The sequence below is a fragment of the Pelobates fuscus genome, chromosome 1 (assembly GCF_036172605.1).
Source record: "Pelobates fuscus isolate aPelFus1 chromosome 1, aPelFus1.pri, whole genome shotgun sequence".
NCBI lineage: Eukaryota > Metazoa > Chordata > Amphibia > Anura > Pelobatidae > Pelobates > Pelobates fuscus.
In genome coordinates, this window is record NC_086317.1 from 424,233,008 (window position 1) to 424,249,551 (window position 16,544).

The following is a 16,544-nucleotide window of genomic DNA, read 5'->3' on the forward strand; positions in this document are numbered from 1 at the left end:
ATTTCATCTTAGGACACATTTCACCAAACCAGACACAGGTAGGAGGATAAATGTTTCTACAGACAAAATGGAAAATATTCCAGCTATGTCCTCCGAGCCCATAGGGTCCTGGAGAGAAAAAGAAAGGTTTGATTTTCTTGGAGGGATAGGTGGTGGGTGTGAATTAGACCCCTGAATGGCGGGTGGGGGCCCAAAAGTAAAATAAGGGGGGGTCCTATTGTCCTCCCCCTGGCCCCCACCCATGAGCGGCGGGTAGGGGCCCTAAATTAGAATAAGGGGGGGGGACCTAATGTCCTCCCCCTGGCCCCACCCCTGAGCGGTGGGTGGGGGCCCTAAATACCAATTAAGGGGGGGACCTAATGTCCTCCCCCCTGGCCCCCACCGCTGAGCGGTGGCTGGGGGCCCTAAATTAGAATGAAGGGGGGACCTAATGTCCTCCCCCCTGGTCCCCAACCCTGAGCGGTGGGTGGGGGCCCTAAATACTAATTAGGGGGGGACCTAATGTCCTCCCCCCCTGGCCCCCACCCATGAGCGGTGGGTGGGGGCCCTAAATACTAATTGGTTGGGGGACCTAATGTCCTCACCCTTGACCCCCACCCCTGAGCGGTGCGTGGGGGTCCTAAATTAGAATGAGGGGGGGACCTAATGTCCTCCCCCTGACCTCCACCCCTGAGCGGTGGGTGGGGGCCCTAAATACTAATTGGGGGGGAACCTAACGTCCTCCCCCCGGGCACCCACCCCTGAGCGTTGGGTGGGGGCCCTAAATTAGAATGAGGGGGGGACCTAATGTCCTCCCCCCTGGCGCCCACCCCTGAGCGGTGGGTGGGGGCCCTAAATACTAATTGGGGGGGACCTAATGTCCTCCCCCCTGGCCCCCACCCCTGAGCGGTGAGTGGGGGCCCTAAATTAGAATGAGGGGGACCTAATGTCCTCCCCCCTGGCCTCCACCCCTGAGCGGTGGGTGGGGGCCCTAAATACTAATTAGGGGGGACCTAAATAAAAAATTAACCCTCCCCTCCCCCAGGTGACTAGGGGTCCTCAAACCCCCCTCCCGCAAAAAATTAACCCCTACCTACCCCCCTCACCCTAAAAATAATGAGGGGGACCATTTAACTAAGTACCTGTAAAAAAAAAAAAAAAACTTACCATTTGATGTTTTCTTTCTTCTAAAATCTTCTTTTTTCAGCCCCAAAAAGGGCCAAATAAAAAGCCATAATAACCAACGCACTTTAAAAAAAAAAAATGGCACAAAAAAAAATATCCATCTTCACCCATGGAAGGCTCCGCGCAGACTGAGCTCTGCAGGGCGGGGGAAGGCTTATGAAGCCTTCCCCCGCCCTGCAATTAGGCTCAGAGCACATTTACCTGTCACAGCACACTGATTGGTTGGCTTGAAATCCACCAATCAGAGTGCTCTGTGTCATTTTACACAGTGTGGGAAAGTTCTTTGGAATTTTCCCACGCTGTGTAATTTGACTTATAACTCTCTGATTGGTGGATTAAGTAGAGGGGGTGCTGTTTTTTTTTTTAAACTGTACTTTTAAAAATAAACCTGGATAGGCAGGCGAACCATTCCTCCCCCCTCCTCCCCTAAGTTTCTATGAAAAATTAAGTTTTCTGGGTTTTTTGCGGGCCACATAAACTTAAAACTTGTTTATTTGGCCTGTGTTAGCCTTTGAGTTTGACATGCTTGCCTTAAACTATTCCCCTGTGGATGACGCTATACTTTCTACCTCTTGACAGAGAAGAAACCTGGACACATTATTAAAGTACTGGTAACGGAATCGAAAGTATCGAATCAGGTGCTATGTAAAGGCTTTAAAGTAAATCCATACCTGGAACAATATGGCAAAGACCGCTTCGGTCAGAGTAATAATGCAGAAGCATAGTCCCATCATCCTGTTTTTCAACTCGAAAAGATGGTGCATTCATTTCCTAATACATGGAAAAAGTAGGGAACAATCACATTACAACACAGACATATATTGTTTGGTGTGTTCTTTTCTGTGAGTTCATATATCATGTGAAGAAACACTTCTGTGAAAGTATAGTGAGCAAGGATTAAACAATTATATTTGAGTAATTTCCTCTGTCTTATTAAGATCAATTCTGTAAGTATCATTAGCAGAAAATTAATAAGAGCTTCTTTGTAGAGCTAAAATTGCCAGAAAGTAAGTATATAACATGATACCTTATATGAGTGTGCCAGATAGCTGTGGAGAGTATCTAGATTCTCGATAAATTCCATCAGATTTCCACCCAAGGTGCGTAACATTCGATCATATCCAGACTGCTTACAGAAGGAGAAGAAATAGGCGCCGAATAATTTAAGTACATCTTCTTCCGATACATCTATAAGTATAGAGATAAGAATAAAAGCCTAGCCTACAAGCCAGATACAGACCTACACACTTTTACAAATATTTATCTCCAAGACGAGAATGCTGGGGATAGAATTAAAAAGTAAATTAAATACACAGTGAGGTCGATACGCTTCAAACTGTCGCCTTTAAAAAGGCATAGTAAAAATGTCAGGCACAATTACAGCTACCATAGTACGATGCTGCATTCATAGGAGAATATATCCTCATCTCTTGTATCTGTCAACATTGTATCACCTGTCAATGAGTAACTGTTACATAGTCCCACTGAATAATTGTAAAGCCAGGGCCAGTTATCCCATTAGGAAGAGTAGGCATCGGCCTACAAATACATGTCCTGTAGGGGGCGCCCATTTGCAGCATTACTAATGTGCTTTTTTGGAGCTTAGATAGTCTGGTGGAGAGAGAGTAATTTGCAGAAATTAGCGAGAGCCTTGTCCAGCATCCTGTATACTCCAGTCAGCCTCCTATGTTTGATAACAGAGCTGCAGGAACAGTTATTGAGGATGTCCCAGCTCCTCAAATGTCTGTGTGTGAGGCTGAACAGGAAGTGGAAGGGATCACTTCCTATCTGCCCACTAAAAGCCTCTCACACAGAAAAGGCCTTGATGGATCAGTGACAGTTCTAAGTGATACACACTATATAAAGTCTCCTGTAGCTCTAATTTCAATTGTAGGAGGGTGAGTAATGTTTTGCAAAAAAAAAACTTTGAAGCTTTTTAACCCCTTAAGGACACATGACGTGTGTGACACGTCATTATTCCATTTTATTCCAGAAGTTTGGTCCTTAAGGGGTTAAACATGCCTTTTCCCTTAACCCTAAATATAACTCCTCCCAAAACATAAACATAACCTACAAAGCAGGATACAGACTGTCTATTCCAGCAGAAAGCTCACTTTGCAAAAGGATCCCTTGGAGAAACGTCTACCGAAACTGTCTGCTCTGTCCGTCCCTCAGAGTGAGGTCCTGCTAGGACGCACATCCAGACGCACGCCGTCCTCACCGGCAGTTGCACTCAGGAGACGAAGCGGCTGAATACAATCCACATCCATCCTTAGCTGGTCCGAGGGTCCATATTACCATCCGACTTTCATAAGACTGGTAACATCAGTACAAACTGTTCCTGACCTGTATTTTTTGGGTTTTTATGCATATTCGTTCATTTTTTATATTTAATAAACTGGCTTCTTTTACTTGATCCAGTTTTTTTATTTCTACTTCAGTTTACAGCGATATAGTTATTGCTGCAAACAGTTTCATATACTCTGTTGCTATTTTTCTCTTTTTTACACTGTTAACCTAAGTTGATACAAAGTATATTACTCAGTAAAGTGTAATTTGCCCTGCATCTCTCAGGGATAGAAACACCAACCCAGCAGAGTAATCTCTACTTTCCCTCCATTATATGCACATATTTATATATTTTATATATTTTTCATATCTTATTTGTTTCATTTTTTTTTTTTTTGTAAATATAATTTTTATTTTGTTTTTTTGTTCAGGATTTTGAGACTCGCAGGTCTCTAATTATAGTAGAACATGCAAACAGATTTACTTTACGATGAAAGAAGTTATCAGGCACGCAGGCCCTCACGGGTGGGTTGTCAGGCATATGCAGTTTCTTAGGTGCTTGTGCGAGAGCATACTGTGCGCTATGCCTTTTGTTAGGGACAATAATTTGCATGCTTAGTTGGGCTCGCAGGCCCACTTTAATGTCGGACTCGCAAGTCCCGTGTAATATATGGGTATGTAGCATTGTGTATAACCTATTCGATGCAAGTGGGTTGGTTGCGTCCCTACTGCGTGTTTGTGTCTCGCGGTGGCTTTCGCCTCCTGGGGAGGAGTGCTGCAGTACCTGGTTGTGGGTCTCACTCCCGTTCGGGCTCTGTTGGCTATGTGTGCCGCATCTAGACGTTGTGCTTGTCCGCTGCGATAAATGCGTTAACTTGTGTCTAGAAGTATAATGTGGTGAGTATGTGCGGTATAAAGGAGCAGCGTAAAGTAATCGTTCCTTTGTAGTGGTAGAGTGGAGGTGAGCATTGGAGCTCTAGGGTGGTTCAGTCATGGGTTCCAGTCTCGTGTCGTGTTCGTTCTAGGCAGTATTGGGGGGGGGGGGGGTCGGGGTTCGGTCATGTCCCTGTCCTTGAGCTTCTCTAGGAAGGTGTCTTTGGCGGTTTCGAGGAGCCACAATGTCCATGTCTCCGCGTAGGTCTGGGGTTTGTCTGTGGCTGACATGATCAGGTTTTCTATTGCCCTAAGTTCTTCCATCTGGGCGAACCATACCTTCAACGGAGGTGTAGTCTTTTGTTTCCAATATAGGGGGAGTATCTGTTTAGCTACGTTTAGTATCCTAACCGTCATGGATTTCTTGTATCTGGATCTAGGTACTGTGGTGTGGTGAAGGAGCATTGCTGCCGGTTCCAGGGGGGGGGGGCGCGTCCGAGAATATCTTTAAGATGTCGTGTATGCCCTCCCAGTACGGTCTAATTACTCCGCATTCCCACCATAAATGAATTGCAGTTCCTGTTTCCTTCTCGCACCTCCAGCAGAGGCTAGTGTGTTCTGGGTCTATGTTGTGGAGGAGGTGTGGGGTGCGGTACCAGTTCGTCAGGAGTTTAAATGCCGTCTCTTGGGTCTTGCTGTGTGTCGAGCAGTGGTGAGTGAGGTAGCATATTTGCTCCCACTCTGCGTCTGTGAACGTTGTGTTCAGTGCCGCTTCCCATTTCCCCATGAATAGAGGTTTAGCAGTGGGTGTCTCTGTCTGTAGCAGCGCGTATATGAGGGAGACTCCGTGCGGTAGTGGGTCTGGGCTATCGCACAGTGTCTCGAATGTTGTCCGATTTCTGGTGAGTGCGGTTCCCTGCGGTAGAGTGCGTATGAAGGTGGAAAGTTGTGCGTGTTTGAAGCTTTGTGTGAAAGTGGGTGTCCCACCCCCTAGCATGTCTGCTAGTGGTGTGCATTTGCCGTTGGTGGTGATGTAGTGTAGTCTCGGTATCGGGGTCTGGAGGCCCGGTTTAAAGTCTGCGTTGTGTACCAGAGGTGTCAGGGGGGAGGGGTAGGGCGCCAAGTTATGTGTTTTCGCCGCTTTGCGCCAGATGTCCAGGGTGGATCTAATGTATGGGGACATGACTCGGGTGTCTGGGTCCTTCCTGCCCCAGGGTATGACTGCTAGTGGCATGTTCGCCTCCGATTCCTCCGCCACTTTCCACATTTTATGGACTCCGCTCTTCGTCCATTCCATCACCCTCAGGAGATGCGTGGCCGTGTGGTATGAGCGGAAGTCCGGCAGTGCTAGGCCCCCCATGTCCTTTGGTTTCATTAGAGTGGTGGTTTTCATCCTGGGACGCCTACCATCCCAGATGTACGTGATCATGGCTGTTTTTAGTGTGGCAAAAAACGCCCCGGGGAGTTTAATTGGGATGGTTTGGAATAAGTATAGTAGGCGTGGGAGGAAATTCATCTTAATGACTTGGACCCTCCCGAGCCACGATATGTGCGGGTGCGCCCATTCTTTCATGTCTTTTTGGAAGGTAGTGAGTGTGGTGGCGAAATTGGCTTGGAAGAGGTCTTTGCTGTCCTTGGTCAGCCAGGTTCCCAGGTACCTAATCTTTTGGTCTGCCCATTGGAATGGGAAGCTCTGGCGTATGGGGTCAGCGCGTCTGTTGGGGACACTGACGTTCAGGATATGGGATTTAGCATAATTTATTTTTAGATTAGAGATCTCTCCGAATTCCTTAAAGGCCTGTTGGATGTTGGGCAGGGTTATTTCTGGGTTGGTGATGAAGAATAGCAGGTCGTCTGCGAAGGCGGCCACTTTATGGTGGACGTCGCCTGTCGTGATGCCTGTGATGTCAGTGTTACTCCTGATGTGTGTCAAGAACGGTTCTAGGGCTAGGACGAACAACAAGGGGGATAGGGGGCAGCCCTGTCTGGTGCCATTGTGTATTGTGAGTTCGGGGGTCAGCGCACCGTTGACAAGGACGTGTGCCGTCGGCTCGTGATACAGGGCAGTGATCCATCGCATCATGTGTGTTCCCAGGCCCGCATGTGTCAGAGCGTCGAAAAGATATGTCCAACCGACTCTGTCGAAGGCCTTCCCCCGCGTCTGTGGACAGCAGGAGAAGGCCCCCGGCTCCCGCCCCCCTGCCGTGCATGAGGGTGAGTGTTCGGGTGGTGTTGTCCCTGGCTTCGCGACCTCCCACAAACCCTACCTGGTCTGGGTGGACCAATCTGGGGATGTGCGACTGCAGCCGCGTCGCCAGGATCTTTGCAAGGAGTTTAACATCGCAATTGATGAGGGAGATTGGTCTGTAACTCCCGCAGTGTTCCCCATCTTTGCCCTCCTTGGGGATTATGGTGATGTGGGCTGTCAGGGCTTGCTTGGGGATGGGTTGGCCCTCTCTCACCGCATTAAAGGAGTCCACTAGTGGCGGGTATAGGCTATCCGCGAAGGTCTTGTAATATTTTAGCGGGAGGCCGTCTGGGCCCGGGCTCTTGCCCGGTTTAGTTTGTTTGATCGCCCGTGTCAGCTCTGCTAGTGTGATCGGTTCGTCCAGCAGCGATGCCGTTTTGTCGTCTATAGTCGGGGATGCGTGTGCGTTGAGGTATGTGCGTATTTTATCCCGTAGTCGTGTTTTCGCCGTCTCTGTGTGCGGTTGCGGTAGGGAATATAGGTCGGCGTAGTACGTCCGTATTGCGGTTAGTATATCGGTCGGGAGGCGATGGAGTTTGCCACTTTTGTCTCTGATTCTGTCAATGTATGTGAGCTGTCTCTTTTTGGCAAGCATGTTGGCTAGAAGTTTTCCGCTCTTGTTCCCGTGTATGGAGAAGAATGCTTTGTGTCTTATCGCGTCCCTATGGAACTTGGAGTGGAGCAGCGAGGTTAACTCGCGCCTTAGCTGTAGGAGTCTCGTTTGGTGTGTGGTGCATGGTGTGTGTTTGTTGAGGTCTTCCTCGTGTTGGATGTCTGTCAGGATCTGGGTCAGGCGGGCCTCAGAGTGTTTCTTGAGTAGGGCTCCCTGTTGTATAAAGTGTCCCCGTATCGCGCATTTGTGGGCTTCCCATCTAATCGTCGGGGACGTCAATGCTGGGGGGTTGTCCAAGAAATAGTCTCTGATTTTTTCCCCGATGTGGTTCGTGAGGTCTGTTCTGGTCAGGAGATACTCGTTGAGTCTCCATTTAGTAATGGTGGGTCGGTAGAGCGGGGATTTTAAGCGTAGGGTAACAGGTGCGTGGTCCGACCACGTCGCCACACCAATCGTTGCTTCTTCTACTAGGGGGAGTGCGTGTTGTGTGGTGTAGAAGTGGTCTATTCTGGTGTATGTTTGGTGTGGGTGGGAAAAGTACGTGAAGTCTTTTTCGTCAGGATGATGAGCTCTCCAGCAGTCTATCAGCCGGTATTTCCTAAGGAGTGACTTGAGGGAGTGCAGCTGTTGCAGCGGGGTGCGGGACGTGCCGGAGGAGCAGTCCCAGGCTGGGTCTAGTGTGATGTTAAAGTCCCCCCCTAGCACCAGCGTCCCCTCAGCGAACGTGTGGAGTTTGCGTAGTGTCTGGAGAAGGAAGCGGCATTGTCTTCTGTTGGGGGCGTATATGGTAGCAAATGTGTAGGGTTGCTCAGCTATCTTGCCCTTGAGGAAGAGGTATCTACCTTCTTCGTCGGTGAGGCACCCCCCCTCCTGGAACGGCACTCATTTGTTTATTAGGATGGCGGTCCCTCTAGATTTGCCCCCATGGAAGTCGCTAAAGTATCCGTAAGGGTAGTGGTGGTTCGTCAGTTTCGGTCTGTCGCCTTTCCTGAAGTGTGTCTCTTGGATCATGACCACCGAGGCCCTGTGGGCGTGGAAGTCCCTCAGGGCCCCAGTCCGTTTTTCGGGCTTGTTGAGTCCCCTGGCATTAATGGTCATGATGGTGAGTTGGGCGGGGGTCAGTGCCATGTCTGACCTGGTGGGGCCCCTCTGTCAGTAGTGGAGGAGCGTAGGATGGGGGGGGGAGTGGAGGAGTGGGGTGAAGAGGGGCGTAACGGGGGTGGGGGAGATATGTAGGTCTCCTCACCGTGAGGTGGCGTCCGGGCGTGGGCGTCGGGGAGTCGCGGCGCACGGTTCCACCTGTGACCCGTGCGGGCTGCTCACCTTGGGTTGACGCCCCGTCCCGTGGGGTAGTGAAAGGAGGTCTAGGCTCACCTAGCGGGCAACGTCTGTGTCCGGTCCGTAACCGTCGGATCTCTCCTTAGTCACCTGTTGCCGTCACAGACCCGTGTCGGTCCCCTGCGGCTCCAATGCGCGTCTCCTATGTGGTTGGTGTCGTAATCCTCGCCTGAGGTAGTGTGGCCTCGTGGCCTGTATGGGAGTAAAGCCATTGGTATTTAGCAATAACATCGGAAACATCAGTAAAACAGTAACATTACGTACATTAGACAACGAGTCTATCAAATCATTAACAGTGGTTTGGTTAACCAGCTGTGGCTGTTGTGAAGCTAGCCTGTATAGGCCTATTACCTTGTGCATTATCCCGGATCCCTCCCGCGCCTCCCCCGCCCGCACGTCCCCCCCTGTTCTGTGTAGGCCCCCTTCTCGGCCTCTGCTTCAGCGGGTAGTGTGTGTTGTGTGTTCCCTGTCCGTCAATGGGCTGGTCGCTCAGTCTTGGCTCCGGGGCGTGCATAGTGTGTGGTCTTGAGGTCTCCCCCGTTATCGTCCCCCCTCTGTGTGTGTTGGTATTGTTGAGTCCTTGCCGTCTCTTTATCGGTGTTGTGTCATGTCTGCGCTCTGGCTACCCCTAGTTTCCAGTAGCTCCGGGTCTCCCCGGATCCCCCTCCCCAGGTGTGGCCCGCCTGCTCCACCCCCCCCGGCCCGCTCGCCGAGGGTCGTTACTGGCCGGGTAGGTGGCGGCGGCGGGCCCCAGCCAGGGAGTTAGGTCTCCTCCACCCCCCTCCCCCTCCCTTTCGACCCTGGTGTACTTGCGAGCTAGAGCTCTCATCAGTCCGGTATGCCGGCTCCGGCATTATTAGTCCCAGTCCACCCCAGTACTCGGGGGTTCCGCTAATGTGGTGGCGCGGCCCATCAGGAGGGTCACGTTAAATTGTAATTCCACAGCGCTTCATTGGTTCCGTACGGTGATCTTTTCGGGTAGTGTCTCTGGGGAGCACGCGGCCGGGAGTGCGCAGGAGGGCCGTGCAGTGTTAGGCCAAGTCTTTCACAATGTCCAGCCTCAGGTAACAGCCGCTTGGGGCCATTAGCGTGTTGCGCCCGACGGCCTCGTGGCTTGTTGTCGGGATCTCCTCACTCGTTGCTGTTGAATTGGAGCTGGGGGGTTCGGCCCCTGTGGAAAGGAGTAAAAGTTCAGTGGGTCGGGCCAGGTCATTTGAATCGGCGTGAGGTGTAGTTCCTTTAGAAGGTCTTCCATGTCCCCCTCGCTTTTCACAGTGAAAGGTCCGTTCTGAGTGGTTGCTTGTAGCCCCGTGGGGAAGTTCCATCTGTATCTGACTTTGTTAGCCTGCAGTGCCCATGTGAGAGGGCGCATCGCTCTCCTGTAAGCAAGTGTCGCTGGCGACAAGTCTGGGAACAGTTGTACCTCTACCCCATTAGAGATCACCTGTTTGGTGTCCCTGGCTCTGTGCAGGATGTCTTCTTTTGTCTGGAAGTGGGCAAGGCAGCAAATGATGTCTCTAGGGGGGGCATCTGGTGGTCCTTTCGGCCTGAGGGCTCTATGTGCCCTAATAAATTCTATGTGGGTGGTTGGCGGTCGGCCGAGGAGGTTGTTGAATAATTCTGACAGCGTGTCCCTGATAGGGGTAGTTTGATCAAGTTCCTCTGGCATACCTCTGATCCGTATGTTTTGCCTCCGCCCACGGTTATCGAGGTCCTCTATGTGCTGCGCCATTTGTCGGAGTTGGACTCCCTGTTGTTGGAGTGTGCAGGTATTTGCGGATTGCGCCGCTGCCATGTGGTCGCAGTCGGCTTCCAATTGGGCTACCTTCTGTTGGGTGCCCTGGATGTCTTCCCGCATGGTGCGCAGTTCCTCTGAGAGGGACTTATGGAGGGCGGCATTAGCCTCCTTCAGGTCGGCTTTGGTGGGCAGGTTTCGGATCATCTCGATCCATTCTGGCTGGGGGTGGTGGGTGTTGCTTCCCCCTTGTTGGTCGACATGTGGTGATGGCGGGCGGGAAAGGCCCGAGGCCTCGGAGTCATTGGAGGCCTGGGTTGTCAGCTCGGCCGGCGGCACGAGAAATTGCCTCATGGCAGAATGTTGTGCCCCCTTCGGGGTGCTGGAGGGTTGGTTGGCCTGTGATGTCCGGTGAGTCTTTCCCATTTCGGCGGTCTGGAGTGCTTATCGGGCGAGGATATGTGCTGAGCCTGTGGGGAGCTCCCGGTTTACGCCGCCATTAGCCTCGGCGTCCAAGCCACGCCCCCTTGTTTCATTTTTTATGGGCATATCTTACTGCATCTCTATTTCTATTTTCGATTTTGACATTTATTATATTGTATTTTTATGTTTTTCAAATAACTCTACCTTTTTGCTTTACATTCTTAAAGGCACAGTACCTTATTTCACGAATATTTGATAAATGTTTTCATTCATTCATTCCTTTTTAGATATACATAACTTAAAGCTCCTACAGAGCACATCCTTATCCTATTAGTCATTTTATTATTCCGTTTTAAGCCATTATCACGAGTCAGCTCCTGGTACCCACACACTATCCTCTAGAGTCTAGAGCATGGGTCGTCAACCTGGTCCCTACCGCCCACTAGTGGGCGTTTCAGGATTCCAGGTGGGCGGTAGGGATTTCCAGGTTGATAGTGCGGGCGGGCGGGTGCGAGCCGGCGGTACCCGTGCGACGGAGTACCGCTGTGACCATTTGCGGCTCCGGCCCGCGCGGTAAACCGCCGGGGCCGCCTTCCAAAGTGTCCATCGTGTGGCCCATGCTGTCAGGGCCACCCGATGGATGCGGATTGTAAGGGGGCCCGGTCAGCGCTGGGCGCTTTAACAGCGCGACCGGGCCCCCTGTGATGACATCAGAGCTGGGAGGAAGTGATTCCCCGGTCACTCCTAAAACTGAGAGCCGCGCGGGAGGAAGCAGAGGGAGTCAGAGTGGGAACTCTGACTCCCATCCACCTGAGCCACCACTGGACCCCAGGAAAAGTCACCCTCCTGCACCTTAAAGGTAGGAAACAGGAGGGTGACTTAAATGTAATGTGTGTGTGTGTGTGTCTTTGTAGGTATGTCTTGTGTGTGTGTGTGTCTTTGTATGTCTTGTGTGTGTGTGTGTCTGTATGTGTCTTTGTATGTATGTCTTGTGTGTGTGTATGTGTCTGTCTGTATATATATGTGTGTGTGTGTCTGTATGTATGTGTGTCTTGTCTTTGTATGCATGTGTCATTGTATGTGTGTCTTGTGTGTCTGCATGTGTGTGTCTATGTATGTCTTATGTGTGTGCCTGCATGTGTGTGTGCATGTCTGTGTGTGTCTGTTTGTATGTGTACCTGTCTGTTTGTATGTATGTGTCTTGTGTGTATGTATGTGTGCCTGTCTGTGTGCCTGTCTGTGTCTTTGTGTGTGTATGTATGTGTGTCTTGTGTGTCTGTATGTGTGTATGTGTGCCTGTCTGTGCCTGTATGTGTGTCTTGTGTGTGTGTGTGTGTGTGGTATGTGTGTCTGTATGTGTGTCTTGTGTGTGTGTGTGTGTGTACGTGTCTGTCTGTATATATGTGTGTGTGTGTGTCTGTCTGTATGTATGTGTGTCTTGTCTTTGTATGTATGTGTCATTGTATGTGTGTCTTGTGTGTCTGCATGTGTGTGTGTCTATGTATGTCGTATGTGTGTGTCTGCATGTGTGTGTGCATGTCTGTGTGTCTGTTTGTATGTGTGCCTGTCTGTTTGTATGTATGTGTGCCTGTCTGTGTCTTTGTGTGTGTATGTATGTGTGTCCTGTGTGTCTTGTGTGTGTGTCTTGTATGTGTGTGTGTGTGTGTCTTGTGTATGTGTGTGTGTCGTATGTGTGTCTGTATGTGTGTGTATGTATGTGTGTCTTGTGTGTGTGTCTGTATGTGTCTTGTATGTGTGTCTTTTATGTTTGTCTGTATGTGTGCCTGTCTGTTATAGTGGACTATAGTAAGTGGGCTACCTAGCTCAGCCTTCCTACTGGGCATTGCTATAAGGACGGTTAAAAAATAAAAAAAAGGGGGGAAAAAGGTGGGGAGGGGAATTGAGGAGGGAGAGGAGATGAGCTGACGCACAAATGAGAAATCATATTATGCGCAAACAGAGAAGTCGTCTGAATATCACTGAAAGAGACCTTCGTTTGTTCCTTACGAAAATCGAACCAGATATCAAATATTTAGTCTCGCAGCATCAACCTCAAGGATCTCATTAATCACTAGTAAAGGTAATTTCAATTTACTTTATTGTTTTCTCATTAAACTTTATAAAGTTAAAAACCTTATAAACCTGCATTAAGTAAAAATAAAAAGATAAATGTACGTACATTTATTTATTTTTAAAACACCCTCCTTTCTTAAAAATATTCTGCATTTGCGCGAAAACTGGTGGGCGGTAAGGACATTTTTTCAACCAAAAAGATGCATTAGTGGGCGGTAGGTAGAAAAAGGTTGACTACCACTGGTCTAGAGTGTTGTTGGTGTTGTTTTTCCTCTATAACCAGCTCTAACCCTGAACTCAGTACACTTAAACACCTCTCAAATGCAAAATTTAAACGGACTCTAACTGTAAAAAAAATAATCAGAAACACCCATTATACCACAATTTTAACCCTTCTCCAGCTATAAATCCTCTTAATTATAAACACCATATGTAATATAACTGTGACAGTAACCGACCTCTAAACTTATGCCCTCCTTCATCCTAAACATTTCTATCAATAGCCTCCATGTAATATTTTTAGATAAGCTTTTGAAATTATATGATATTTTTGGATACAATTTTAAAATTATATTGACAAATATTTTCATATATTTTTTTTATATATTTATTATTTACATTTGAAATAAAAAAAAATGTTATCCCAAAATATTTAAGCATTTGAAACACAATATTAAATGAGGCCATTATCACAGTTTTCAACTCAATATATTGAAAGTAGAAATTTATGCACTTTTATATATATTTGGCGGCTAATTTGGAGGGTTTATATGCCACATATTAAATATGCCTTAATGAATTCAGCACATATCAATACAGAGACTGAATTGCACATTAAATGCAATCAATATACTGCAGTATTAAATTAATAAAATATATGTAAATCGAGTAGACTTTGAATCATATATATATATACAGTTGTCATATTCAAACTTTTTAAAATGTTTTCATGTTAGCAATATCAAGATAATTTAGTTAAACTCACTTTATCTGCCTTTTTTGGGGGGGGGAGGGGAGGTGCCTTAGAATCTAGTGCCTATTAATCCAGCCCTGTTATGAGTTATGAAGTATGTTCAATCCCATAACAGGGAGAAGCACTTAGCCCTAAGCATGCCATAACCCTAAGAATCTCATAACTGTAAGTACTACCTAACCCTAACACATTTACAAAAGAAGCATGATGGAAGCTAAGATGGACAACAAAATATTTACTGAACCAGACATAGTACAATCATGAGTGTTAACCCCTTAAGGACACATGACATGTGTGACATGTCATGATTCCCTTTTATTCCAGAAGTTTGGTCCTTAAGGGGTTAAGAAAGTAAAAACACAGGGGCTGAACCTAAGTGTGTACCTACTCATTTAGAAAGTATCCCTGGAAGTATCACTAAGTAGAAGAGGCAGTTTCCTATTCCGGTTACTAGGGTGAGTAGTATAGGGATAATAATAGTCTGTTAAAAAATACTATTATCTACCGTGCAACATGCCAGGATAGCAATGCATACAAATGAAAAAATTAAAACAGTTCAGCTAAAAAAATTATAATTTGATATTTTATTTGAGACAGTTCCCTTTTAAAACGAATTAATCATCGTACTTACTTAGCAAACTGCATGCCTCTTTGATCATCCTCACTGTTATAACATCATCGTAAACTTCATAGGTCATGAAAGTGTCCTGAACGTTAGCCAAAGATCTGGAATGATAAAACGTAGTTATTATCAGTTTATAATGATGTTATGTATTTGGTTATGAAATATTCTACTAGGAAGCACACATTCTGATTTCCCTTATTTTCAATAGTATCCCGATGAGCACATACCAATACATTGTTATGCATATAATAGATATATACAATTCCAAACTAACAGTAAATGCAGTTGGTCTTTTATTTAAGATAGAAAGATTTATATATGTGTTCATGGACTTCAGGCGGGTGTTTTGATATTCTCTAACAGGTTAATAAATGTATTTTATTACATTCACAATGATAAATTAAACACGTTGAAATCTACTTGCATGAACTCGATTTCTTTGACGTTTCTCTGTTTTCTTGTATTGGTATTTTTAATTGTATTCAATGTTTATATAATGTTCATATATGTTATGGCAATATATCTTAAACTAAAGCAATGATTGACAAAATCAAATGACATGCAAGGCCAGTAAAAGGGGAACATACATTTGGGAGGAGAAGTTGGTGCATGAACTCCAAACAATTCCGGTAAATGAACCCATACCACACTGTACACTTGATAGGATTAAATGAGGCATTGAGAAGATCCATCTTTGTCAATAAACACTGGAGCCCCCCACTTGGCATTCATGAGCTTTATTCTTCCTTTTAAGCATTGGAGCCCCCACTTGTTTTCTCCCCTATCTTTTCATGGTGAGAAATTGGAGAGTGCTAAAGTTGCTTTTGTGAGGGTCCAAGGGACCACTCTTCTAATAACTTCTCACCATTTCCACTTTGGAGGTGATTCTAAACTGAAAATTGTAAATTTTGGTAAAAAGAGATTAAATGGAAAACAATATATAATTAGAGTTTGTCTATTTTACTAATTTAATTAAAACATACTTACTTTAGTTTTTCCCAGGTGTCTTCACCAAATGTTTCTATCACAAGGGACTTCAAGCATGTATTGATGAACCCATACTAGAATAAATAAAAAAAAAAATAAAAAAAAATATATATATATATATACATATATATATATAAACTATAAATATTATATATTTGTCCATCCTCTGATGAGAGGTAAGTAAGTGGAAAGGACAGTGTGACTTACCATGGTTCTGGTGATAATGACTGTGTTATAGATTTTCTCCAGACAGCTTGTTACCACACTTGGTTAATATTCTTCTCTTTCATCTAATACAAAACAACAGGTTATATTGTGCTTTGTACATTGAATACGCCTGTTTATCTGAGGGAGGTCCAAGTTCATGAATCTGAGGGAGGTCCAAGTTCATGAATCTGAGGGAGGTCCAAGTTCATGAATCTGAGGGAGGTCAGAGGGAGGTCCAAGCTTATGAACCCAGTTTGGTTAATGGTATAAATGTACTGGAAATAAAGCATAATGGAATAAAAGTAGTGGGAATTTAGCATAACCACCATTAAAAATATATATATATATATATAAAGAGAGAGAAATATATTAAAACTTTAAAAAATAATTAAACAGTTGTGTGTTTGTGTCTGTTTTTTTTTTAAATATACATATATACAAAGCATAAACAAAAACAATATCACTTGTTGAAATATGGATATCCACTGAAATGTTGGGATACCTTCTGTAGTCCACACTTGGTTAATATTCTTCTCTTTCATCTAATACAAAACAACAGGTTATATTGTGCTTTGTACATTGAATACGCCTGTTTATCTGAGGGAGGTCCAAGTTCATGAATCTGAGGGAGGTCCAAGTTCATGAATCTGAGGGAGGTCTGAGGGAGGTCCAAGCTTATGAACCCAGTTTGGTTAATGGTATAAATGTACTGGAAATAAAGCATAATGGAATAAAAGTAGTGGGAATTTAGCATAACCACCATTAAAAATATATATATATATATAAAGAGAGAGAAATATATTAAAACTTTAAAAAATAATTAAACAGTTGTGTGTTTGTGTCTGTTTTGTTTTTTTTAAATATACATATATACAAAGCATAAACAAAAACAATATCACTTGTTGAAATATGGATATCCACTGAAATGTTGGGATACCTTCTGTAGTCCCCCTTGCCTTTTTTTTTTTTTCATTTGATTATTATTATTATTTTTCA

General features: G+C 46.0%; 1 protein-coding gene across 1 annotated transcript in view; it reads right to left on the minus strand.

Moving 5' to 3' along the window:
• Window positions 1-16,090, minus strand: part of LOC134581097 (guanylate cyclase soluble subunit beta-2-like) — a 58,383-nt gene extending 42,293 nt beyond the window's left edge. The window contains exons 1-5 of the mRNA XM_063438897.1: window positions 16,013-16,090; window positions 15,342-15,415; window positions 14,361-14,455; window positions 2,192-2,352; window positions 1,836-1,935 (exon numbers count right to left, since the gene is read on the minus strand). Of these exons, the coding sequence (XP_063294967.1) occupies window positions 1,836-1,935; window positions 2,192-2,352; window positions 14,361-14,455; window positions 15,342-15,415; window positions 16,013-16,090 (508 nt within the window). The remainder of the gene's footprint in view (window positions 1-1,835; window positions 1,936-2,191; window positions 2,353-14,360; window positions 14,456-15,341; window positions 15,416-16,012) is intronic.
• Between the last annotated feature and the right edge of the window lie 454 nt (window positions 16,091-16,544).